This window comes from Erpetoichthys calabaricus, chromosome 10 (assembly GCF_900747795.2).
Source record: "Erpetoichthys calabaricus chromosome 10, fErpCal1.3, whole genome shotgun sequence".
Taxonomy (NCBI): Eukaryota; Metazoa; Chordata; class Cladistia; order Polypteriformes; family Polypteridae; genus Erpetoichthys; species Erpetoichthys calabaricus.
This window is the reverse complement of record NC_041403.2, coordinates 151,223,999-151,251,104: the sequence shown is the minus strand read 5'-3', so window position 1 is coordinate 151,251,104 and position 27,106 is coordinate 151,223,999. Positions and strand designations below refer to the sequence as shown.

The following is a 27,106-nucleotide window of genomic DNA, read 5'->3' as shown; positions in this document are numbered from 1 at the left end:
GGACTGGACCGCGTGTCTGCTTGGGGGGGTTGCAAACCGGGATCCCAAGTTGTTTCGTCATGTAGTGGGTGTGGCAACATGCTGTACCAGTGCATGTTCCCCAACTTGACTTGTTTTACATTTACATACGAGTCTGTTATGTTGATCTTTGACATGTACTTTTCTATCTGTAAATTCTTTTTAAAAATAATAAGTCTGCAATAAATAAGTAAAACATCCCAATTTCCCAGCTTCATCGTTTTCTTCTTCCTTACTTACGGCAGGTCTTCCCTCCAACATTTAGAGAGCTGCCACCACCAGCACTTGATTTATTTGATCTCGATGAAACGTTCTCATCAGAAAAAGTTCGCCTTGCTCAACTTTCAAACAAGTGTAAGTGTAAATCATGCATATTGCTGGAAAGTTAATCCTGGCAATGAATACTAAAATACAGACAGAAAATTAAATATATTAATAAAATGACATTTAGTACATACTGTATATAACCAGTCTGTAAATGTTTGGAATAATTAGACTGTTAAAACATTCTGACAATATTATGAAAAGTTATGCTTGGAAATCCATCTTTTATTTTTTAGGTACAGATGATGATTTAGAATTTTATGTCAGAAAATGTGGAGACATTCTTGGGTTAACTGGAAAACTTCCCAAAGAGCATCGAGATGCTAAGCATATCCTGGAGCATGTTTTCTTCCAGGTTGTAGAGTTTAAAAAGCTAAATCAGGTAAGATATTTCCATAATGTTGACTTACCCAAAAGTGTTTAACTTTTTTTTTTATATAAAATAAATTCTAACACTTGGCATACCACACATGTAAACAAATGTTTATTTTTTATTTAATAGTTGAAATGTTTAAGCTCATTTTTCGCTAGTGTTTTTATTCAATGTAAATCAATATGTCTTCATTAGAAGAAGTACAAAAGTATGACCTTACGTTAAGACTAACTTCTTAAAGAACAAGTTTGGTATTTTTCCAGTTAAAGTTGTTTCTTCTCAAACACGGCATACAGTATATGCATTTGCCACGTGAAGTTGTGTTCTAAAATTGAGCACTTTCCATAGATTAGAAAAAAATATCTTGCCTGCTCAGGCTCAAGGAGGGTATGGGGCATGGAGAACAAACCTAAAAACTTACCAGATATGTCCATTTTTCAAGCTAAGACCGTTGTCGAGTGTTTCTCCACACCTTGCACTGATAGGGGGCTATCAGGATTGTTTTCTAAATATTGACAGATGTCCGTTGGTTTCTTGGCGTTCCATGCCTTTTTACACCTCCTTTATTTCATGTGTTCAATACTTATCCCCTGTGTCATTCCACTTTATAACACATAACTTAATTTATGGATATACAGTCATATGAAAAAGTTTGGGAACCCCTCTTAATTCTTTGGATTTTTGTTTAGCATTGGCTGAGCTTTCAAAGTAGCAACTTCCTTTTAATATATGACATGCCTTATGGAAACAGTGTTATTTCAGCAGTGACATTAAGTTCATTGGATTAACAGAAAATATGCAATATGCATCATAACAAAATTAGACAGGTGCATAAATTTGGGCACCCCAACAGAGATATGACATCAATACTTAGTTAAGCCTCCTTTTGCAAATATAACAGCCTCTGATGAGTGTCTGGATTCTGGACGGAGGTATTGTTGACCATTCTTCCATACAAAATCTCTCCAGTTCAGTTCAATTTGATGGCTGCCGAACATGGACAGCCTGCTTCAAATCATCCCATAAATTTTTGATGATATTCAAGTCAGGGGACTGTGACGGCCATTCCAGAACATTGTACTTCTCCCTCTGCATGAATTCCTTTGTAGATTTTGAACTGTGTTCTGGGTCATTGTCTTGTTGGAATATCCAACCCCTGTGTAACTTCAATTTTGTGACTGATGCTTGAACATTATCCTGAAGAATTTGTTGATATTGGGTTGAATTCATCTGAACCTCGACTTTAACAAGGGCCCCAGTCCCTGAACTAGCCACACAGCCCCACAGCATGATGGAACCTCCACCAAATTTGACAGTAGGTAGCAGGTGTTTTTCTTGGAATGTGGTGTTCTTCTTTTGCCATGCGAAGCGCTTTTTGTTTTGACCAAATAACTCAATTTTTGTCTCATCAGTCCAAAGCACTTTGTTCCGAAATGAATCTGGCTTGTCTAAATGAGCATTTGCATACAACAAGCAACTCTATTTGTGGTGTGAGTGCAGAAAGGGCTTCTTTCTCATCACCCTGCCATACAGATGTTCTTTGTGCAAATTGCTCTAAATTGTAGAACGATGTACAGATACACCATCTGCAGCAAGATGTTCTTACAGGTCTTTGGAGGTGATTTGTGGATTGTCTGTAACCATTCTGACAATCCTGCCCATATGCCGCTCCTGTATTTTTCTTGGCCTGCCAGACCTGCTGGGTTTAACAGCAACTGTGCCTGTGGCCTTCCATTACCTGATTCCATTCCTTACAGTTGAAACTGACAGTTTAAACCTCTGAGAGAGCTTTTTGGAGCCTTCCCATAAACCATGAGACTGAACAATCTTTGTTTTCAGATTTTTTGAGAGTTGCTTTGAGGATCCCATGCTGTCTCTCTTCAGAGGAGAGTCAAAGGGAAGCACAACTTGTAATTGACCACCTTAAATACCTTTATATCTCATGATTGGACACACTGGTCTATGAAGTTCAAGGCTTAACCAGCTAATCCAACCAATTTGGTGTTACAAGTAATCAGCATTGAGCAGTGACAGGCATTCAAATCAGCACAATGACAGGGAGACCCACATTTGTGCACAGCCAGTTTTTCACATTTGATTTAATTTCATACAACTAAATACTGCTTCACTAAAAGTCTTTGTACGGAAAACACCCCAGTACTCAGATGTTGCTAGGAAATGAAAGACATACCACGGTTATCTTTTTTGTTGAAAGTAAATTATTATGCAGGCTGAGAGGGGTTCCCAAACTTTTTCATATGACTGTATTTGTTTTGATTTCTTTGTATGTGTGGATTACTTGGGTTGTTACCAACATCTGGTGAAAATCTCATGTCAATAGCCCCATTAGAAATATATTTACTTAGAAAAATATAGACACATTCAATACTTATTTTCCCCCCTGTAAGGGGCACCATTAAAGGTACAGATTGCCGGCCCCTGCAGCAATAATGATACTGTAGGACAGTGCTTGGAGTTGTCCAAAATCATGCCGCACTAGTAGGGTCTGCTTCATGTAAACCTCAACATTAACAAATTCATAAGTCCTTTGGTTTTGTCTTCTGTGATTTTTAGGAACATGACATTGATACAACAGAGGCGACATATTCTCCATTTTGACAGAGAAAACAAATCTGGTCTGAAGACATTCTGTGGCAATAACGTTTGTAGGAAATCTGGTGGAATTTTCCTCAGGACCTCAAGCACATTTTTTTTTTTTCATTTTCAATCATTTTTGTAAATGCTTCACATTATTTAAAATGAAAGAGAGCCCTGTATATATTATCCAAAGAAGTAATTTGATGAAGTCTTGACTGTTTAGGTTTTAAGTATTACAGTCTGTTGAAGGGAAGTCAGCAGGATTCTTGCAGATAATGTCCTTCCTTTTTCAATCTGCAACAAACGTCGACAGAGCACGGACAGAGATAAAACTTTGATGGCTGGTGGATGATTACTTTTCTGCTTGTATGCTTACAGGTGAGAACCTAACAGCTTTAAATTAAATATTAAATTTAAAAATTACATTTGTGTAGCAACAACAGCATATTGTAATGTACAAATGTAATTTAATTATCAATGAAATGGCAAATTGCAGGTAGAAAACCACGTTCTAAGTAAAAGTGTCACACTTAAACTAGAACTCATTATTATAAGAGTACATATGACTGTTAATCACATTAAATGTGTTTATCAAATTGTGGTGGAATGGAAAAATCAAGCTAAGCATAATTTATCACGTAAATGAATGCATTTTTTTTTTTTTTTTTTTTTTTTGGACATTGTAAGATTTTAGTGTGGAGAGTAACACTGATAATTCTTCCTTTGCAGTGTTTATCATCAGGTTAATTTGCTTCATATTTTAATGTAATATTTTTTGTTGAAGTAAGAAACTTTAAAAACTGAACAATGTTATAGAAATAGTTCATTTCAGTACACATCTTCCCAGTTTTTGCCGCTATAAAGCAGTTAGAGGCCACCTCTAAATAGCTGCAAAGATTTTACATGCATGAGCTTCGCCTGAACAGGTAATAAAGACGGGCTGGTTAGAGAACTTGGCTTATTTCAGTTTAACTTTTTTGCATAATAAATTTAAAATACAAATACACAATTTACTAGAATGCCTATTGCTATGCTTGGCCCAACACGGCCTTTTCTTAGAAAGCCACCAAAATAAGCGACTTCAAACAGAACATGGCTATTCTTTGGACAATATTTGTAATCTTGTAGCTATATATGAAAAATCTATTTTGTTTTTCTAAATAAATGGCCTTTGTATTTAATTGGTTGGTATATTTCTTAGAATGAATTTAATAGATGATACTGCTTATAGTGTATATTATGTGTGTGTATGTGTATATATGCGCATATGGCCAGGGCCCTTGCCTGGCCAGGATGCCTCCACACTAGAAGGACCAGGGGAGGGAACATATCCAGTGCATTACCTCCCAGGGAGCACTAGATGGTGGCAGCCCCCTAGGTTGCAACAATGCCTCATGGGAGCAGCCCTGTTGGGTTCTGTGAGCACTGCAGCTCTTCTGCCAGACCTGGAAGTGCTGCCTGAAATGCATCAACAAGCACCTGGAGCACCTTACGAAGGGAGCTAACACACATCATGCAGAGAGCCAGAGTCAGGAGGAGAACAGAGAAGAGAAACTGGTATAGTGCTGTGCTTGAGCTGGTGGTGTGCTTCTGGGAAATGGGAAAGGTGTTTTTTTGAGAAAAACGTATCAGTTTGATTTTATTCCCTGGTATTTACATCTGACGATGTTAAACATTTTGATTCAAACCACCTAAAATAAGCAAAAGTATTAGAACAATGTTTTGAAATAAAGTAAAAAGAATTCCTCTTTGGTTGCATATCCCTTCCTTGCAATAACCACATCAAGCCTACGAGCCATAGACTCCAGTAGATCTCTTGTTTTTGCACTAGTTATGTCTTTCCACGCAGTGTTTGGTTTGTGGGGGTGACATGCATGTTCAAGTGGGTTAAGACCTGCTAATTGACTTGGCCAGTTCAGAATCTTCCATTCTCTTCCCACCCCCCAAAATGATGTCCTTAGTTGAGATGGCAGTGTGTTTCGGAGCATTGTCTTACTGCATAATAAATAAAGTTCCTTCCCGATTAGTTTAGATACAATTCTTTGTAAACGGGCAGAGAGCATGGCTGTAGATTTCCTAGTTCATTCCATTACTACCATCAGGAGAGATACCGTGCATCTGGAAAGTATTCACAGCACATCACATTTTGTTATATTACAGCCTTATTCCAAAATGGATTAAATTCATTTTTTTGCACAGAATTCTACACAACACCCAATAATGACAATGTGAAAAAAAGTTTGAGGTTTTCACAAATTAAAAATAAAAACAGAAATCCCATGTACATAAGTATTCACAGCCTTTGCTCAATACTTTGTCGATGCACCTTTGGCAGTAGTTACAGCCTCAAGTCTTTTTGAATATGCCACCACAAGCTTGGCACACTTATCCTTGGCCAGTTCTGCCCATTCCTCTTTGCAGCACCTCTCAAGCTCCATCAGGTTGGATGGGAAGCGTCAGTGCACAGCCATTTTAAGATCTCTCCAGAGATGTCTAATTGGATTCAAGTCTGGGCTCTGGCTGGGCCACTCAAGGACATTCAGAGTTGTCGTGAAGCCACTCCTTTGATATCTTGGCTGTGTGCTTAGGGTCGGTTGTCCTACTGAAAGATGAACCGTCACCCCAGGCTGAGGTCAAGAGCGCTCTGGAGCAGGTTTTCATCCTTGATGTCTCTGTACATTGCTGCAGTCATCTTTCCCTTTATCCTGACTAGTCTCCCAGTCCCTACTGCTGAAAAACATACCCACAGCATGATGCTGCCACCACCATGCTTCACTATAGGGATGGTATTGGCCTGGTGATGAGCGGTGCCTGGTTTCCTCCAAACGTGATGCCTGGCATTCACACCATAGAGTTTGATCTTTGTCTCATCAGACCAGAGAATTTTTTCTCATGGTCAGAGTTCTTCAGGTGCCTTTTGGAAACTCCAGGTGGGCTGCCATGTGCCTTTTACGAAGGAGTGGCTTCCGTCTGGCCACTCTACCATATAGGCCTGATTGGTGGATTGCTGCAGAGATGGTTGTCCTTGTGGAAGGTTCTCCTCCCTCCACAGAGGACCTCTGACAGAGTGACCATCAGGTTCTTGGTCACCTCCCTGACTAAGGCCCTTCTCCCCCGATCGCTCAGTTTAGATGGCCGGCCAGCTCTAGGAAGAGTCCTGGTGCTTTCGAACTTCTTCCACTTACTGATGGAGGCCACTGTGCTCATTGGGACCTTCAAAGCAGCAGAAAATTTTCTGTAACCGTCCCCAGATTTGTGCCTCGAGACAATCCTGTCTTGGAGGTCTACAGACAATTCCTTTGACTTCATGCATGGGTTGTGCTCCGACATGAACTGTCAACTGTGGGACCTTATATAGACAGGTGTGTGCCTTTCCAAATCCTGTCCAGTCAACTGCATTTACCACAGGTGGACTCCAGTTAAGCTGCAGAAACATCAAGGATGATCAGGGGAAACAGGATGGACCCGAGCTCGATTGTGAACTTCATGGCAAAGGCTGTGAATACTTATGTACATGTGCTTTCTTAGTTTTTATTTTTAATAAATTTGCAAAAATCTCAAGTAAACTTTTTTTCACGTTGCCATTCTGGGGTGTTGTGTGTAGAATTCGGAGGGAAAAAAAATGAATTTAATCCATTTTGGAATAAAGCTGTAACAAAATGTGGAAAAAAGTGATGTGCTGTGAATACTTTCCGGATGCACTGTACATCAACAGTGATTGAGCCGGTTCCAGAAGCAGCCATGACAACCTCCACCATACTTAGCAGTGGAGCTTGTATGTTTAGGATCAGATCCCCTTTTTCTTTTCCATCACTTTAGTGGAGATGAATCTGTCTCTCCAGAACACTTTTCTAGAGCAGTTGTAGCTCATCATCTCAGTAGTTTTTTTTTTTTTGCAAATTTCAATCTGACTGATTTTTACTGCAGAGGAGTGGTTTGCAGCTTGCAGTATGGCCTCTAGATTGTTCTCTAAGTCTCCTTTGAACACCGGACCGAGATTTCCACCCTTGCTCTTTGGAGAGATTTACATCATCATGAACAAACCGTTGTGGTTTTTCCTTTGCTGCTCTCCACATTTGTTGTTTTCTTCCATGGGTGACTGGTTCAATGCCCATTGCTCAGTAGACCAGTGGTTTCCTTTTTTCAGGACAATCCACATTGTGGTGCTGGCTATGCCCAATGTTTTTGAAATACCACTAATGGATTTTCAGCTTCAGCATAGCATGCTTTTCTCTCCACCACAGCTTGGTGGTCTTCATGTTGGTCTCTTCACAATCTTCATAGGTAAAGCCAAAACAGAAAGCGAGGGTAGATATAGAGGGCTACTTAATGCTTAAACCATCTTGTATGACACCAGGCCGTCAGCTTGTCATGTTCCAATACTTCAGCTCACTTGAACTAACTGGATGGGGGTGATACAAATTATCTAGCGCCTTTCCCCTGCTCAAATAATGTGCTCTGTTCTGTTTAACATATTAATGCCAGAAAATACAAGCCAAAACTCGCTCATTCATCTGAGATCTTCTACAAAAGGTCTTCAGTGCACAGGAAAAACAAAATTGGCCTTACTGTTCCAATACTTTGAGGAAAATTTTCTAAACTTGCTTAATCCTGAGCAGGATCATGGAGCCTATCCCAGCAAGCACATGGTGGAAAGCAGGAACAATCCCATAACACACTGCTGCAGTACATCACGGGCTAATTTACCATCACCAATCCCAGCTCATCTGCAGGTCTTTGGACTGTAGGAGGAAGCCCACCCAGACATGGACTACCTGCAGAGAGGACCTAGGATGCACACCCTAGTCTATCTATCTAGTCTCCTTACTGTGAGGTGGAGGACTAAGATTATACCCACTTTGTTACAAGCCTTTCCATTCAAGGAAAGCAACAGAACCAGGTTGAGAGAAGGCCTCATGGAAGAATATATAAAAATACACTTTATTTATAATTGCATTTGATTTTACATTTATACTACACTTGATAGCCGAGCACCTCCTCACTGCCATTCCTTAAATGGATGGCGAGACGGCAGACCTCCAAGCCATTTAAAAATCTACAAGTCCTTATCAGACCACATGTCCAAGTCAATCCCTATGGAATTCAAGAGTTTCTGTTCACTGGGCCAGAAATGTATTCAGCTGCTGGTGACAAGCCTGATCCTTGAAATCTCTGATCCACATTTGGTCCCGGAAATGTGAATTGATGAATGCGACTTCCAAGACCACTCTCCCTGTGCAGTGGTAGCAGCAACTGATCAGAGTGAATGAACAGGCCCCCTCCACTCCCTGGGGGTTGCACATTACTAGAATACAGTAAGCCTTCAGCAAAAGTGATGGATTTAGGACCAGAGCTCCAGAAGTCATCCTCCCCAGTGTTGTGCAAGTCTAAGGGGCTGGATTCCATCAGCGATCCTCCATGGCGGATCGCAGAGACCTCCCAGAGTGGTTGGGCCGTGGATGGCAGATCGGAGAGATCCACGCAAGACAGATCTGCTGGGGTTTCAAGGGAAGCCATTTGGGGAAACCCATTTGGCCTTGGAGTAGAGGACTTGCTATCCCGAATGATTTCCAAGGGGACATTACCCTCCGCTTTCAGGCTGGAAAGTACTTCCACGTGGGGCAACAGTTGGGCCGGAGAAAAGCCCAGGGTGAGAGACCGCTCAGCGGGTGTAAGGTCCAGTAAGTCCGCCACCACTTCAGAGCTGGATGCCTGACTACCCTTGCTGTTTAGCTGGAATTCCAGGATAGAGGAAGTCGACCATTCCAGATCTTTGGTCTGAGCAAAACCTTGATTGAGGAAGGACATGGACAAACTGGACAAGGAGGGAGAGCTGCGAGCCGAGGACATATTTCCTGTAGTAAAACAAAAAATGAACAATTCAGACATTCCATTGTCACAGAGTAGCTCCAAGTCCTCATCTGCAAGTGCAGACCTCCAACTGGTGTGACTTGGAATCTGCTTGGACCTTAAGCAGCACAGAGTGAGAGCTGGCCTGTGGATTAAAACGGGATGAACTTTCAACATGGCTACTTACTGTACATTGTATGCCACAGACAACTAAATGGACTGTTGGTTGATGTCATGCAGGTCTCTTAAAAATGCTACACCTTTGTGTGGAGAGAGAGATTTAAAATTTAAAGAAATCAAAAATTACTAAACTTGGCATTTGTTATACAGTAGATCGGTGCCTTCCAAAAGGTGACGATTTAGATTTTTAAAACTGATGTCTTAAGATACATAGAAGCAAAGCTTTTTGTGCACTGATAAGCCACAATCCCTGCTCAGTGCATAGGAGATTATGCCACTCCACTTCATGCAATCCTGACCTGGCCTTACAGTTTACAGCACCACACAAACTGAACGAACGCCACAGCACAGCCCTTGCATGCCCAGCAGCTCAGATCTTCTGCCCACATAGGCCCCCCCAGACAAGAGTAGTGCACTGCAGCCCCTGTTTTTACAGCAAAAAACACTTCTGTAGCCCATCAGAAACTGTGGGCCTGCTGCCAGTGCCCATACGTTAAGACCATCCAGACTGCAGTTCCATTTCCAAAACAATGCTTCGTCATGGAAAGGAGCCGCACCTTTCACATAAATGGTTCAAGCACCATTTAGCTGAAGGTTGATCAGGTTTATTCTTTACAATAATTTGCAGATATTTCAACCGTATGCTTATTCAATTGCTTTCGTTTCCAGAGAATTGACGTCTTTTTGTACTTTCATGGAAAGTTTGCCTGGAGCAGCCAGAGGTGGTGTGGTTCATGTGCTTCATTTATCCAACAGCCATTCCGATCCCCAGTACAAAACAGCAAGGTAGTGGTACATTCACACTAGGCCCAAACATTCCATACCATGCCCAGGCCCAATTGTTTCCAACAAACCCCCCCCGCCCCCGTAAAAAAATCCCTATTCACCTGCTGGCCTGCAGTCACACTGCACTTAATGTTCTGGGCCTGGGCCAGCTTTCGTCATGACCATGCGAATGTGTAAAGCCAAACATTGAGCGACAGCATGCATGTCAAAATGATTGTGGTTTTTGGAGTCAGAGTGGGATAACTACACCAGTGGTTCCCAACCTTTGTTTGGCCATGCCCCACCTAGGCCTCTCTAAACATCATGATGTCCATATACCTTATTCTTATTACCTATTCACATGGAGGAAGCCCATAATGTCATTCATTTGGTCTAAACAAGCTTCCAAAGAACATGGAAACAAAAAAAAGAGGGAAAAAATAATTGTTGGAGTACTGACAAAAATCACTAAAATTGTTAAAAATATAAAGCAATATAAAAATACAGCAAATAGTTTTGAAAACAGACGTGATATTCATAAATATAAAATACAGTGGGACCTTGGGTTATAATGTCTCGACATACGACAGTTTACAACGCTCACTCCCATAAAAACAAAATTGAGACGCGAGCGTTTCAGCTTACGCCGTTAACGTCATACTTGGACTACGTGGGCAAACTAGTTTGGCTGCATGCAGCAGAATACACAGTAATGCAGTGTACGAGTGAAGGCGTTGGCAAACTAGTTTGGTTGCGTGCGGCACAAGTGTTCCGTTTGTGTTACTTTGGCGACTTTTTGGCCCTTATGGCTCCTAAACGAAAGTCAGTCTTCAGATGGTAGTGCTTCAAAGAAGAGGAAAGCCATCAAAATGGATGTGAAATTACATTGTAAAGAGATCAGAAGGAATAAAAGGATTTTTTTCTGTTACTACAGTATATTTGTGTCCTTTTCCTTTGGCTTAGTTGTGTTAGTTTCTAGGTTATGATTTTGCAAATGTGTTAGGGTAGTGTGTTTCGACTTACACCAAAATTCAGGTTACATCACTGTTGTAGGAATGGAACCGTCGTAACCCGAGGACCCACTGTATCTTTGACAGCTTTTTCTGTAATATTTTGATCTTATATTGGTTAAATAGTAAAATTTTATAATAATTGTTTACCATTAAAATATGAATTGTAACAAAGTAGAAAAACAAAAGCCGGTTATAAAAATCATAAATTAGAAGGGATGGTGAAGAACCCTTTGTTTATCCTCCTTAATAAAACCCGTGTGCGTTTGTGTCTTCTGGTGAAGTGCGCATGCGCGAGGCCATGCCACACATCACATTGTGCCCCGTGCATGCGCACTGCACCGTAGACACACACACACTGGAAGCTGGGCAAACAGTGAATGGCCTAGCCGCGGCCACGCATGATAAGCAAATAAAGGACATCATTGCTGGGGAGATGCCACACATACAATAATCCGCTGCATGCCAGCACAGATTAAAATACTTGCTGCTGATCATGCCTGTGGCGTCTCCCCAGCTGCACGCCACACATTACATCAATTGCTAGGGAGACTCTGCTGATTGCCCACTGTTATGACTGAAAATTAAGGCATATTACGACATCAAAGCCAGTATTACAAGAAACAGAATGAGGTCAAGGTCCCTTGCCATTTAATAGACGTCCTACTAAAAGTTTATGCACTACTGTTCTAGCGCCCGTTATTGTAAAAGGCTTAATGTCTAGTATACATTAATAAAAATTGACATTTTATAAATCAACCGCGAATTTGTCCCCCCCCCCAATTTTGTAAATTGTTTAACATCTAAATTCTCAAATTGCCCCCCCCCCCCCCCAAAAAAAAAAAAAAAAAAAGTGCACCTCATGTTGGGAACCACCACTCTACACCCTCTTACAAATCGGTGTGTGCAGTGCAGCATTTTGCCGTTCATGCTGCACAGTTTTTTTTTTTTTGTTTTTTTTTCAAAAAACGGTGACAAATGTTAAGCGAGAAATTTGCAGCTTTTCTTTGGTACTGAAAGTAATGTGAACTGCGCTACCCGACTTATCGCATCATTGACATCATGTCCGTTTTCTGTGCTCAGGCACATTTAGCGATCACTGTGGCCAAATGCTCCTGAACCGTGCTTGGGCCCACCTCTACTAAGCAGGCCAGGGTTACAGAGCGATCACACCAGTCAAACTAGACTTTGTAGGGTTACATGTGGATAAACTGGTTCAGAATGAATGGCTAGTGTGAGTACACCTGAAGAGGAAAGTCTACAAAATACACAAGCTGAAGCAGTCAAGGTAAAATTGACATAGTAAACCAATTTGTACAATAGCTCCACTTAAAGATGGACAAGTTTGCAGACTACCCAGTGCTTTGGATTTTGAAGCTTCCAAACTTTACATGTGATCTAATTTTAGACAGAAGAGAAAAAAAAAAAAATAGAACTCTCGAGGTGTTTCCTTGAAGAGGGGATCAGAGTGTGTCACATGGACAGATGTGGCTCTCTCAGTAGGTGCTCAAAGTAGAATGGCTTTACAAGAGGAAAAAAAAAAAAAAAAACCAGGGATGGACAGAGGGAGGACTGAAGAGGACAGTCGACCAGGCATTTACGCAGCAACTTTGAATATTTGTCAATTTATTGGCTCCGAGAATGAATATTGCTTTAATGTCTTGAATCAAAGTGCAGCTTCCTTGCTTACAAGTCTGCAAGGATTTGCTGAAACTTGGCCAGTTAGTATAGAGGTGCATTGCTTTCCCTCTATAGGCACTTCAACCACCACTCCCCCAGGGGAACTTTGTTTTCGTGAACAATGTGTAGGCCCTTGGTCACATGTGGTCCCTGGCTACTTTGCAGAAAAGGTCACAGTTCCCGTTGTGTCGCGAGAACAGGAAAGTAACGTGCAAAGAAGAATGCGACAGTGCAAACTGAGGCCCATTCAGGAGATTACAGGGTCCCCCCTCCCCCCAACCTTTGCTTCAATACAGTTGTGGCAAGTGAGGCAGCCATGAAGAGTGATGTGGTGCAAATGGTGGCACAATCAGGAATTCACAAATCTTCACCAACCTATTGCTGCCAAGCAATCAAGAGTTCACAGGGGAGATTATTACTTTGGTGCAGCAATGAGGAGTGTCATGGTGCTCGGATATAGACAGGCTTATACTTGCAGCCCTCATTTAATCAAGTCCGGGTGAAAAGGATGTCAGACATTCAGACACACCCCTCCTGCATGTGACTGGTGGACGCTGGGTTTTCATCATAGGCTGAATTTGAGTTAGAGTACAGGAGTCTGGAGGAGAACCTTTGCGGATTTGGAGCTCCAAGTGGTTCTCAAACAGTTCAAGGCCAGTCACCATTCAGGGAGGATGTGGAAATGCTGTAGAGCTATATGGCCAACAGATACTACCACCAACATACTGGACTGGTGGGACAACACAGTGGTGCTGTACAAGGACCAGATCAGAGTGTACTGCCTGAGGGAACTCTGGTCTTAATTTAAAAATGTATGCAGAAAACTTGTTTATCAGGCCATAGTATCCAGTGTGATGTTCTATACCAAAAGGTCTCTTGGGAAGCAACTGGAGTTCAAAAGACACGATACCTGAACAAACTTATTAGGAAAGCCTCCATCATCACCGGGCCGGCCTGGCCACACTGGAAACCGTTGTGATAAGAGGATGGAGGCAAAACTGGAGGCCGTCATGAAAATCCCCTCCAGGAGGCACTCATTCCACCACAGTGCGTGGTAAGGGGTCTTTTGCTCACTGCAATCAGGTAATTTAGTGTTTCCTTCCAACACCTCAGACTAAGTGCTTATGCCCTTCAAGTTCATTTTGCCATTTCTGTACAGAACACATTTAGAGATCTGTCACTTTATTTTGCGGTTTGTCCCGCAAGTCTCGGTTTCCGAATTTCTGCTGCTGCATGCAACTAAACGTTCTCTTGGGATTAAAAGTTTGCAGTCTAAACTTTAATGTAGACCCCCTTCTGGCAGGTACACCATCCTTTCTGAAGAATTTTTAGCAAAAAAATCTGGTTAATGCAACAGGACTGAAAGTTCAAAAATCCATATCCTATTGGGGGTAGCAAGTCAAGTCAAGTCAAGTTGGGGAGCATGCACTGGTACAGCATGTTGCCCCACCCACTACACAATGAAAACTCTGGATCCTAGTTTACAACCCCCCAGGTAGACACACAGCCCAGTCCCACCCTCCAGAAATGACCCTCTATTTGCCGTAGCCAGGTGTTACGTGGGCGACCCCTTGGTCTAGTCAAGCCACTCGGGTCCCCAATGAGGATCTTACGAGCTGGATCACCCTCAGGGAAACGCGCCACATGGCCGTAGTGCTGTAATTGATGCTCCCTCACAATGCAGGTAATGTGCCTCTTGGGACTCCTTGAGCAACCGCTCATTCGACACAGTCAAAGCAACGGTACCCAAGGATTTTCCAGAGACCTACAGTACCAAAGGAGTCCAGTCTTCATCTCAGGTCACTGGTTAGTGTCCATGTCTCAACCATATAGCAAGACAGGAAGCACCAGGACTCTAAAAACTTGGACCTTCGTCCTTTTGCATAGATATTGGGAGCGCCACACACTCCTTTCCACCGACCTCATGACCCCCCATGCTCTCCCAATCCATCTACGGACTTCATTGAAAGTCAGAGACATGAATGTCACTGCCAAGGTAAGTAAACCTCCCAATAAAAAGGTCACTCTCTCCGCAGACGGACACACTGCTGATGGCTGTGCCCAAGAGGTCATTAAAAGGCCTGGATCTTGGTTCTTATCCAGGACACTCAAGCCCAGACACTCTGACTCCTCACTCAGTCTCTCGAGAGCCCCAATCAGAGCTTCCATCGACTCTGCGAAGATCATAGCATCTTAAGCAAAGTCAAGATCTGTAAACCTTTCTTCACCAACAGATGTCCCACAGCCGCTGGAGCCCATGACCTTGCCCAGCACCCAGTCCATACTTGGGATTAATAAAGTATCTATCTATCTATCTATCTACAAGCATTTGAGAGTAGGAGCAGAACACACCCCAGAATCAACTGGAAAAAACGCAGGAGGTCCTGCCTCCACTCGTGTACAGGCCAGCCATGATATCCAGCAACCTCGAGGGGGTCTCATGGACCCTCAGGATGTCCCACAGTGTTCGACTCAGTTGATCGAGCTGCCCTATGCTACAAAGAAGCTGCTGATATTTGCGTTTGTGCTCCACCAGAACCCTCAGTGCCAGGATGTGGTCGATGTTAGACTTCTTAGGTGTAAAACCAGACTGTTCTGGTTGCTGGTAGGTGACCAAGTGATCACGGATCCCATTGAGGACGACTCTAGCCAGGACCTTACCCAGCACTGAGACCAGCGTTATCCCCCTGTAGTTGCTGCAATCCAGGCGATCATCCCAACTGACTGGAAAACGGGACTTGTCATCCCTATCTGGAAAGGGTGATGCCAGTCTCCCAAATGGAAGCAAAGATCGCTTGCAATGCCAGGAGGACATCCTAACCACCAGCCTGGAGAAGTTCACCCCAGGTACCACAGATCCCTGCAGCCTTTTGCCCCCCTCAGCTGGTTCACCACCTGTGCAATCTCAGCGAGACTGGGTGGTTCACAGCTAATTCACAGCCCAGATGCTAACGTGGAGCTACTCGGGTTTAGCACAGTTAGAGCTGACAGACAAGTACCTGCGGGAAGCACAAAGGAGGTCTAGCTCTGTCAATACAAGGTGGTGCAACTCTGGACATGTAAATGTCAAAATCTCCTCTTGCTGCAGGGACATCGAACTGTTGGCCGTAGGTTTGCGTCCCTATTACTTGCCCAGAGAGTTTGGACATGTCATTGTTTTTATTATTTACATCCCTCCTCAGGGAGACGTGGAGATAGTGAGCGACATCATCCATTCTGCTGTTGCCAAGTTAAATGCAGCACCCTGAGGTGCTTGTGCTAAATCGCTGGAGATTTTAGATAGATACTTTATTAATCCCAATGGGAAATTCACAATTTTAACCATGTGACGCTGGACAAAACATTACCTGCCTTCTCCCAGTATGTGGACTGTAACACCCGGGGAAATAAGATTGACTTGCTGTATGCGTCTAACGTTTGCATACAGTGCCACCCTGCTGCCTGCGCTTGGGAAAGCAGATCATAACCTGGTTCTGCTTCAGCTTCACTACAAACCAAGAGTGAGGGAGCTACCTACAACCACATGCTCATTCAGGAAGTGGTCCCCTGAGGCAGAGCAGGCTCCGAGAGACTGCGTTGGAACTACGGACTGGGATATCCTGCAGGGATCTACAAGTGAACATTGAGGAGGTTGTTGACAGCACTACTGACTACATCAACTTCTGTATGGACATTGTAGTTCCAGTAAGAACAGTATGCTGCTATGCTAACAATAAGCCATGGATTACAAGTGACATCAAGGGCCTTTTGAACCAGAAGAAAAAGGGCTTTTAAAGGCAGTGATCAGCATGAGCTCAAGCGCGTGCAGAAGGAACTCCGAGTCCAGCTCGGAGTGGCAAAGGAGCAGTACAGGAGAAAGCTGGAGCAGAAGTTGCAGAATAACAGCATGAAGGAAGTGTGGGATGGGATGAAGATCATCACTGGCTGCAGCTCGAAGCGGGGTGCCACCATTGAGAGATGTGAAGACAGCAAACTACTTGAACAACTTAACAGGATTGACCACCCCACTGCACCCTTCACCCATCCTTCTGCTGATACCAGCATAGGAGACACATCCCCACCCACAATTACAGCAGTGCAGGCGAGTAGAGAGCCGAGGAGACCATGCCAGCAAAGCAGCAGGACCAGATGGAGTATCGCCACGACTGCTGAAGGTCTGTGCGCTGGAGTTGGGGAGTCCTCTACAGCACATCTTCAACCTGAGCCTGGAACAGGGGAGAGTCCCAAGGCTTTGGAAAACCTCTTCTATCACCCCAGTCCCAAAGGTATCGCGTCCTAGTGAGCTGAACAACTTCCGGCCTGTCGCTCTGATGTCACACGTGATGAAGACCATGGAACAGCTGCTGCATCACCACCTGAGGCCACAGGTACGCCACGCCCTCAACCCTCTGCAGTTTGCATATCAGGAGAAGGTGGGAGCGGAGGATGCCATCATCTACATGCTACACCGATCCCTCTCCCACTTGGACAGAGGCAGTGGTGCTGTAAGAATTAGGTTTCTAGACTTCTCTAGCGCCTTCAACACAATCCAACCTCTGCTCCTTAGGGACAAGCAGACAGATGGGAGCAGATTCATACCTAGTGGCATGGATCATGGACTCTTTTACAAACAGACCTCAGTATGGGAGTCTCAGGAACTGCAGGTCTGGCATTGTGGTCAGCAACACAGGAGCGCCGCAGGGGACTGTACTTTCTCCGGTCCTGTTCAGCCTATATACATTGGACTTCCACTACAACTGAGTCCTGCCACGTGCAAAAGTTCGCTGATGACACTGCTATCATGGGCTGCATCAGGAGTGGGCATGAGGAGGAGTATAGGGACCTCAAGGACTTTGTTAAATGGTGCGACTCGAACCACCTACACCTGACCACCAGCAAAACCAAGGAGCTGGTGGTGGATTTTAGGAGGCCCATGGACCCCATGATCATCAGGTGACTGTGTGCAGACCTATAAATACCTGGGAGTGCAGCTGGATGATAAATTGCACAGAGAATCGGTATTGGCAGTCCAGTCCAAGAGAGGACAGAGCCAGCTATACTTCCTTAGAAGACTGGTGTCCAACATCTGCAATAAGATGCTGCAGATGTTCTATCAGACGGTTGTGGCGAGCACCCTCTTCTACGCGGTGGTGTGCTGGGGAGGCAGCATTAAGAAGGACGCCTCACGCCTGGACCAACTGGTGAGGAAAGCAAGCTGTATTGTAGGCACGGAGCTGGACAGTTTGACATCCGTGGCAGAGCGATGGGCGCTGAGCAGACTCCTGTCAGTCATGGAGAATCCACTGCATCCACTGAACAGGATCATCTCCAGACAGAGGAGCAGCTTCAGCGACAGACTGCTGTCACCATCCTGCTTCACTGACTGAGTAGATCGTTCTCCCCCAAACTATCCGACTCTTCAATTCCACCCAGGGGGATGGGGGTGTAAACGTTAACATTATTCAAAGTGTTTTTACCTGCATTTTTATTACTCTTAAATATTGATTTTTTTGTATCAGTATGCCGCTATTGGAGTATGTGAATTTCCCCTTGGGATTAATAAAGCATCTCTAATTGGAGGATCAGCCTCAAGAACCGTGGACAGAGATATCCAACATCCTAGCCAGAGGATCAGCTTTGAACAACTGCTCAAAGTAGCCAGCCCAGCGGGTCACAACTGCAGTGTCATCTGTAAGGACCGTTCCATCAGCTGCCCTGACTGCGACTCTCCAAGGAACATATTCAGATGTGCGTAATGCTTCGAATCCTCCAAGCAGGACGTGGGTTGCTAGACCACAGATGTTTTGTTAGAGGAATCTGTGAGCAAGTGACACACCACCTCTTTATCTGCCCTCGGAGCACTCACAGCCATCCCTCTCTGTTCCTGGTATAGACCAGAGTTGCCATTGAGCCGTGCACTGCGACTCAAGGATACCCAGGGTGCTCTGCGAGATGAAACCCCTTCTGGGAACAGGGGGGGTAGCGACAATTCCTAAACCAAAAGACAAGGAACGAGTCCCAGGCAATTGCACCTCATATTAGGAGACATCTACACTACTTGTTCTCCATTTAAAAGTGGATTTTAAATTGAAACAAATCTACATTCCCACTAGAGGTCGTCATTTACAGAAGTACGTTTGTCCACCCTAAACATAGAAGGCATTGGCAGTTGCCTGCACTGGGCATGCAAACAAACAATCGGCAGAAAACTTCTTGGGAGAGTAGCAAAAAAAAAAAAAAAAAAAAAGCACCCTGTGAAAAATTTAATTCCTGGTACTTAATTGGTTTTCAAAAGTATACAGGTGCTGGTCATAAAATTAGAATATCATGACAAAGTTGATTTACTTCAGGAATTCCATTCAAAAAGTGAAACTTGTATATTAGATTCATTCATTACACACAGATTGATGCATTTCAAATGATATTCTAAATTTTATGACCAGCACCTGTACACACAGATTAGTAAAAAAATCGTCCATGTGGCATCAAGGTACTGGTCACAAATGACAGTAACAGCCTTCAGGACTGGCAACAGTAGTCTCATTATTAAAGCGACCATTAAAAAGTAATCAGCTCTGCTTATAATCAATTCTCTTTAAATGAACACAATCTGAGCACATCCTGTACCAAACGTTTGTAAAACTCCATAGCGAAAAATGCACTCGCATGCATCTGCATCTTTGCTTTACTGCATTTCACTTTTGTATCCAATATCCATCCAATTTGTGGACTGCCTCTAGTTTTGCTGCAGAAAATGTTAACTTCATCTGATCTTCTAAAACATAGATGAGGCACTCGACCGAGTTATTTGCAATCTACAGTATCTCACAAAAGCGAGTACACCCCTCACATTTTTGTAAAATGTCATCTTCAGTGTTGTCCCATGAACTTTGACACAATGTAAAGTAGTCCGTGTACAGCTTGTACAACAGTGCAAATTTGCTGTCCCCTCAAAATAACACGGCCATTAATGTCTAAACTGCTGGCAACAAAAGAGAGTACACCCCTAAGTGAAAAAATGTCCAAATTGTGCCTAACCAGCTATCTTTCCTCCCTGGGGTCATGTGACTCCATAGTGTTACAAGGTCTCCGGTGTGTTAAATTTGGTGTTATCGCTCCCACGTTCTCTCATACCGGTCACTGGAAGTTCAACATGGCACCTCATGGCAAAGAACTCCGAGGATCTGAAAAAAAATTGTTCTACAATAAAGGTGGCCTTGGCTATAAGATTGCCAACACCCTGAAATTGAGATGCAACACGGTGGCCAAGTCCACACAGCGGTTTAACAGGACAGGCTCCACTCAGAACAGGCCTCACCATGGTCGACCAAAGAAGGAGTGCACGTGCTTGGCATCATATCCAGAAGTGTTTTCAAAAGACAAGACGTACAAGTGCTGCCAGCATTGCTGCAGAGGTCAGCCTGTCAGTGCTCAGACCATACGCCCACGGCATCAAATTGGTCTGCATGGCTGTCGTCCCAGAAGGAAGTCTCTTCTAAAGATGATGCACAAGAAAGCCCGCAAACAGTTTTCTGAAGAAGACAAGCAGACTAAGGACATGGATTACTGCAACCATGTCCTGTGGTCTGATGAGACCAAGATAAATGCATTTGGTTCAGATGGTGTCAAACGTGTGTGGTGGCAACCAGGTGAGGAGTACAAAGACAAGTGTCTTGCCTACAGTCAAGCATGGTGGTGGGAGTGTCATGGTTTGGGGCTGCAGGAGTGTTGCCGGCACTGGGGAGCTACAGATCATTAAGGGAAACAAATGCCAACATGTACTGTGACATACTGAAGCAAACTGGGCCGCAGGGCAGTATTCCAACATAATGACCCCAAACACACCTCCAAGACAACCACTGCCATGCTAAAGAAACAGAGGGTAAAAGGTGCTGGACTTGCCAAGCAGGTCTCCAGACTTAAACCCTATTTAGCATCTGTGGGGCATCCTCAAATGTAAGGTGGAGGAGCACAAGGTCTTTAATATCCACCAGCTCCGTGATGTTGTCATGGAAGAGGATTCCAGTGGCCACCTGTGAAGCTCTAGTGACCTCCATGCCCAAGAGAATTAAGGCAGTGCTGGAAAATAAATGGTGGCCACACAAAAATTGACACTTTGGGCACAACTTTTCACTTAGGGGTGTACTCACTTTTGTTGCCAGCAGTTTAGACATTAATGGTTGTGTGTCGAGTTATTTTGAGGGAACGGCAGACTTGCATTGCGATACAAGCTGTACACGGACTACATTGGATCAAAGTGTCTCATCTTCAGTGTTTTCTCATAAAAAAATACTTGCAATAATGTGAAGGGTGTACTCCCCTTTGAGAGATACTGTAATTCTGACGAGTCTTAATTCCTCATTATGTTCACACTGCTGGCAATAGGATTTCATCACAACTGTGGTAACCAGTAAATCTGCCTTTTGCATACATATGCAACATTCAAAAATCATACAAAACACAATTTAGATGCAAACAGATAAGCAACACAACAGGTGCCATGCAAAGCAACTGCTATACATGTTGGAATAGCTATTTCATCGATGAGAGGTGACCAATCGGGAAATTAAATGTCATGTGCAGGATGCAATTAGGGAAGAGACACGCAATAAGCACAAACCTATCAGGGTATGATGGAGCCAGCGTTTAGAAACCTTGCTATTCCACCATTCACTAGGAAACACTGCACCAGCATTTTTAAGAAGTCTCCAGCTCTGAAGAGCATTTCCAGACCCATTTTCAAAGGGGGAGGTTGAGGGTTAACACTCCAGGGTAGTGTTGATGACAGAAAATCAGGGACTAGTGTGTTTTTATTTAACAACAAAGACAGGCCAAGCTACTTCAAGTGGCCTAACACCCACTGTATGTTAATGGGTGAGCTCCTCAGAAGAGGCTTTGGCAACCAGCTTGAGAGTTCTCTTTAAAAGGAGCACACCACCCAAAAAGGAGGATACCTAACCAGTGGCGTAGCGTGGGTGTCAGACACCCAGGGCGGAGAAAAATTCCGCCGCCCCCTTATTTAGGTATTTCAATTTAAAAAGACTAAAATATACAGTAATTCTAAAGAATTTTTCGGCAAGAACAATCATCATTATTGTGTATTGTACAGGTTACAAATAAATGTATATATATGTTTTACAATATAATCACATTTGTTACAAAAATTTACACATGCCACTTACATTGATATAACAGGTATAGAACACTTGATTATACCTTGACGATCGACAAGATGAAGTTATTAGCGAATTGAATATAAAACAAATCGATTTCCAATTAGAACGATACTGTTACTATTTATATTTTTATTGAAAAATATGATTTAGAATTATAAACAAAACTTCTGTCTTTAATACTTTATTCGTCTACTTTAAGAGCGAAGTCTTTTATTGCACTATCAATGTCTATAGCATCACATACCTCTTGCTCAATAGACAAGATAGCCAGATTGGTTAGCCTTAAAGTACTCATTGTTGATCTTAAATAAATTTTTGATCAGTTTCAATTTTGAAAAACTCCTCTCACCGCTGGCATTGCTTATGGCAATTGAGGAATATTCGGAGCATTATTATAATATTGGGCAGAGTACCTTCCAGCTTGGATTTCACAATAAATTTTAATAATTCAAGTGGGTCCTCATTAATTAATTTATTTTCGTTGCCTGTGACAGTAATAAAAGTCCGCAGTCGAAGTCGTTCCAGTTTGAAGTCCTGCTCGTCAATTTCGGCAGATGCGTATACATTCATTTAAAGAAAGGGGATTCCCCAGTTTCGTCACTGAATAAGTAATGAAAAATTCCGTGCTCATTTCAATCAGTCCGAATCGTAGGAGCGACAAATCTGAAATGAAATGGTTCAAATTTTTACAAGATATTTATTGTGAAATTTTGCCGCCCCCTAAAAGTGCCGCCCGGGTCGGGCAGGCCCTGCCGCCCCCACTAAGCTACGCCACTGTACCTAACCCAGGGGGGTGGATGTTTTCATGTTGCATAATTTAAAATGTCAAGTCATCTAATCCTAATGCTCAACATCCAACACGTTGAATTACTAAATCTATTTTTATAATATATTAAAAAAAAAGTCTTGCGAGGATAGACTTTTTTCCTGTGGCTAGAGGGGATCTTTTGAAGAGAGACACTCGCTTCCCGCGAAACGGGCAAGTCATACATACAACCTTTGGAAGCAAGTCACGTGATACACGTGCAGAGCAGGATAGAGATAATGGAAGTAGGAAAGTGTGAACGTCTGAAAAATGATAGTAAAGATCGCATTAGGGCAAACATACGAATATTACTCCAAAATAACGAAAGAGCAAAAAAAGATCGAATAGTGTTTGAGGATGTCTGGGGGAGAGGATAGCGAGATTAAAAATCTGCAAAACTGAAACACAGCGATTAACCGCTACCCAGCCTGCTGTTTCAGGTCAATGTGGAGAAAGTAGGAGGAAGGATAGGAACTGGGGGTTTGGTACATTAGACAGCACGCATGCAATAAAGAAAGCTTGCTCAGAACAGCCTTTGAATTCTGCGTTCGTGTCTCCAACCACCAGATAACAAACCCAACATTTACACAATATTTCGGTTAAACCTGTGCGATACCCTTTCATACATCCAGTTTTCCGGAGCCTCGTCACACCTACCATAAAGTTCTCTACACTGAACGTAGACCTGGGGACCCCTTACTGTGAGGGGGCAGCACTACCGCCGTGCATATTTAATACACGCTCTAATGCATTTCTTCGTGAAAATAATAAAGTGTTAATCTTAGCATTCTAAGTGTTCATAGAACAAGAGTGTCCTGAAGTTACGGGATTCTGTGCGGCGATCGCTGCCGGCGCCTCCGCAGTGCGAGAGGAAGTCCGTTTAAGAAGCGCGTACAGCGATTAACAAGTCGGTCGGGGAACACGAATACAAAGAATTTAATGTGCTACATTAAATTTATGACGGGTTTGTGAAAATCTAGTGAATTAAACACTGATTTAAGAGGTTTAGTTTGAGACATTCTACTGAAAAAAAAAAAACCCCGAGAATTCTTCACTGTGGCCCCAATACGCTTCCGTAGGTTGCTGGATTGCGCAAAGACCACTAAAAATATAGTCCGTGCGATTGAGCCCCGCTTTACCGTTATGCACGTTAATTCCGTCCTCCTGCCCCAATTAGACAACCGGACCGCACGTTTGCGGGATTTTGCAACGATGGCAGTGGGCTTTTCTTGGTGAAATAAGGATCGCACCCCCCCAAACATCACGACTTGCATACGTATCGACACCAGTATGTAATCGTGGTATTTCTCACGGTGCTTCATATGAAGTCCAGAATTGTCCTCTCGACTCCCTACGCCACCGAACAAGCAGAACCCGATTACGGGACACTTGCTCCTCAGTACTATGATCGCCAGGATTAAAAAGGCACCAAAGTCATAGAAGACATTCTAAAAACAAAACATCTCCCAGCACAAAAAATGGAAATGCCAATTTTCTTGCATGACGCTGCTTAAAACCCTCTCTCAAAAAAAAAAAAGAAACACACCCCCTTTAAGTGCAATACCAGAAAATGCTTGCAAAAAACACAAAAAGACTGGAACGCTAAAGAGACGTTGGAAATTTACAACTCCCACGTCTGAATGGGCCCTTTAGCCTTCGGGTGTCAAACGCCGATCATCGATGACAACCGTACCCGCAGGTATAACTGCCAGCCATTTGCTTAACTAGTAATCAATTAGTGCTCCTAATGGCACACACTTCCCTCTTCATTTTGCCCTGCTTTGTAAGATACAGAACTATTCACCCTCAACCCACTCCCCATTTTCCTTTAAACAGCACAAAAAAAAAAAAAAAAAAAAAGAGTTGACCAGTTAGGTGGGGTTGGTGGGTCTACCTGCATTTTCTCGTAGAGCCCAAGAGCAGTAAAAGGCGACACGCCAGCCAATTTATCATAAGCTTATTCTTGCAGTTAGGGATATAATTTTGTCTTCATCTTGGTTACTCCTATTCTGCACACCGACTTTTCCCAAAAATAACGATCAGGCGTTCTAAGCAGATCACGAGTCAGATCGTCACTTTTGGGTTTTCTCTTATAATTTAAGGGATTGGACTCTTAAAGGCTACGATTGTATGGCCTATAAGCAGCGACTATTGATCACCAATTAAGACAGTAGCTATAACGAAAAACCCGCAGCCTTCCAGGACCAGAGTTTAACGTCGCTGCCTTAACAAGTGTAAAGTCAAGCCTTCTCTTGTTAGCCACCAACCTAAAACCCCGCAGGTCAAACCAAGGCGTATCACCGGCTGAATGTTTAACTCACTTGCAGACACTTCAGTTGAGCGTCAAAGTCTTCTTAACAGAAGGGTCGTGCTGTACCGGATTTACTTTTTTTTTTTTTTTTTTTTTTTTAAAGCGAGAACGACAAACAAACCTTTTTTGATACGCTGCCGGTGGTCAGTCCAATCCACTGTTAATCGAATCGGTTCAGTCCGCCGCCTCTTTCAGAGGTTGTATAAATGATCAACAGTGCAATTAAGCGCTCGACTGTGACACGTGGGTGCGAATAAGGGGCGTGGTATTAGAAACCAATTACACCTGCCCGTATACCTGAGCCTCACACTGCAGTCAGTTGACAGCGGTGATACGCTATCATTTGGCCAACCAACATAAAACGAAGAAGTGGGACTCCTGTGGCACCAGCTAATCACTTCAGCCGTCCATCTTCTAAAACTTTTTACCCAGGGCCCCCGGGTAAAGTAGTGCACTGGGGCCCCTGTTTCGATAGCAAACAGAAGCATAAACATCAGAAACATCGTGGACCTCTATACTCCTGGGTCTCCCCGGCTAGCCAGTCTTACAAGACTGACACACTGGATCAAAGTAAAAATAAAGGTTCCTGGTAAATATACGTAAGCCCGAGGCGAAAATGACTCGATCCCGGAGATGTTTGCTGACGTTAATTAATATCGCATCCGTTTATTTATTTATTTAATGTTCGCAGTGAATTGACGATGGGCTCTAGGCAAGCGGTACACAACATGATGACTATGGCGCCAGCGCCCAGTTTATTATAGTGAGTAGTCGGCACAGGACAGCAGACTGTGTGGTTTGTATGGCAGTATTAGTCCTGGGTTCAAATTCTGGCGCAGGCACGCCTGGTGTGCACTTCGCACAACCTACCAACTTTACTTTTACCAAAATAAATAATATATAAAATAAAAACAAATAAAACCAGGAAATGATTTATTATTATCTTTTTAACGAAGATCAAAGTCTTGTCGCTCACAGCTGTCTCAATTGAGCGAGCGTGTGTAAGGGGGCGAACCCTATTATGGACTGGCGTCCCGTCCAGGGCTGTTTCGGGTCTTACGCCTAAAGTTGACCAAGAATTGGCAATGCGCAGACCAAAATGAGAAAAGTGGCATCTGAAATGCTTGGAGTGCATGGCCAGTCCTAAAAATCCAGCACGTAACAGTATACAGCCCACTGCACTCTTTTAAAAATGAATGCGCCAGAGGTGTTGTTCTTCAGAGGGATGATCCATTCACTTGAAGGATCCACAAAGAATTTTTATTTATTTAAGAGTCGAAACAGGCTCCACACAGTAATTGACCACGAACAGATAACACATTTGTGAAATACCAGTGGGTCCTGATTTTAAAAGGACTGTTGCTGCACTGCATACAATAACGCAGGCTAAGTCCAGGTTTTGTTCGTTAGGGTCCTACTAGGTTGCCTACTATACATTAAAGATTTCAGTTTTTTTCCTGTTTAAAAGTTTTTCAACGGACAAATAACCAACTTCATAAAGAACCCGTCCCTGAATTAAATGGTGCTTTGTCATGCAAATAAACCACACAATCCAGTAAAAAAACATGAAGTGCCATTAAAGAACCATTTTAAGAGTGGAGTGAAATGTTGTCATGTAGTGAGTTGATTGTTGTTTCCAGAATGTCTTCTAAGAATTTAGTGCTTTTAATCCTGGCAATCAGAGTGACATATTGGGTTCACCCTGTTCTGCAGCAAAGGGAGTCGCGAGGACAATTCTGGACTCTCGATGAAGAGGGCAGCATCCTGAAAAAAAACTGCAGGATTTCACAGGAGGGCTAAACATGTAAGTAGAGATGGGGGTGTGTAAATTATTGGTGTGTTTCGCTAACAAATTGCCTGCTGCTGTCTGTGCAACATCGTGCTGTAACAGTTGGAGAGGAAGGGGTTACTGTCAGTCAGTCAGTCAGTCATTGGCCAACCCGCTATATCCTAACAGAAGGTCACGGGGGTCTGCTGGAGCCAATCCCAGCCAGCAGACAAATCCTGGGCAAGGTGACAGCCCACCGCAGTGCACAC

General features: G+C 43.3%; 2 protein-coding genes across 4 annotated transcripts in view; one reads left to right on the top strand and one right to left on the bottom strand.

Annotated features, from left to right (window-relative positions):
• The window catches only part of ift52 (intraflagellar transport 52 homolog (Chlamydomonas)), a 37,758-nt gene extending 33,264 nt beyond the window's left edge, over positions 1-4,494 (top strand). For both annotated transcript variants that reach the window (XM_028812102.2, XM_028812103.2), the window contains 3 exons: positions 264-372; positions 579-724; positions 3,290-4,494. In XM_028812102.2, the coding sequence (XP_028667935.1) occupies positions 264-372; positions 579-724; positions 3,290-3,334 (300 nt within the window). In that variant the 3' untranslated portion in view covers positions 3,335-4,494. The remainder of the gene's footprint in view (positions 1-263; positions 373-578; positions 725-3,289) is intronic.
• A 3,817-nt stretch (positions 4,495-8,311) lies between these two features.
• On the bottom strand, positions 8,312-25,281 carry LOC114659551 (uncharacterized). 2 transcript variants are annotated; one of them, XM_028812107.2, is made up of 2 exons: positions 25,080-25,165; positions 8,312-9,168 (listed from the first exon to the last, which is right to left on the bottom strand). In XM_028812107.2, exon 2 carries the CDS (start codon positions 9,161-9,163, stop codon positions 8,417-8,419), a length of 747 nt encoding a protein of 248 aa, XP_028667940.1. In that variant the 5' UTR covers positions 9,164-9,168; positions 25,080-25,165; the 3' UTR covers positions 8,312-8,416. The 2 variants fall into 2 exon arrangements, with proteins under 2 accessions (XP_028667940.1, XP_028667939.1); XM_028812106.2 differs by lacking the exon at positions 25,080-25,165 and adding an exon at positions 25,191-25,281 and having other exon boundaries at positions 8,313-9,168.
• Positions 25,282-27,106: the final 1,825 nt, after the last annotated feature.

Bases quoted from the DNA above. Each gene is read 5' to 3' on its own strand.
- LOC114659551 (XM_028812106.2), bottom strand. From the start codon at position 9,163: ATGTCCTCGGCTCGCAGCTCTCCCTCCTTGTCCAGTTTGTCCATGTCC.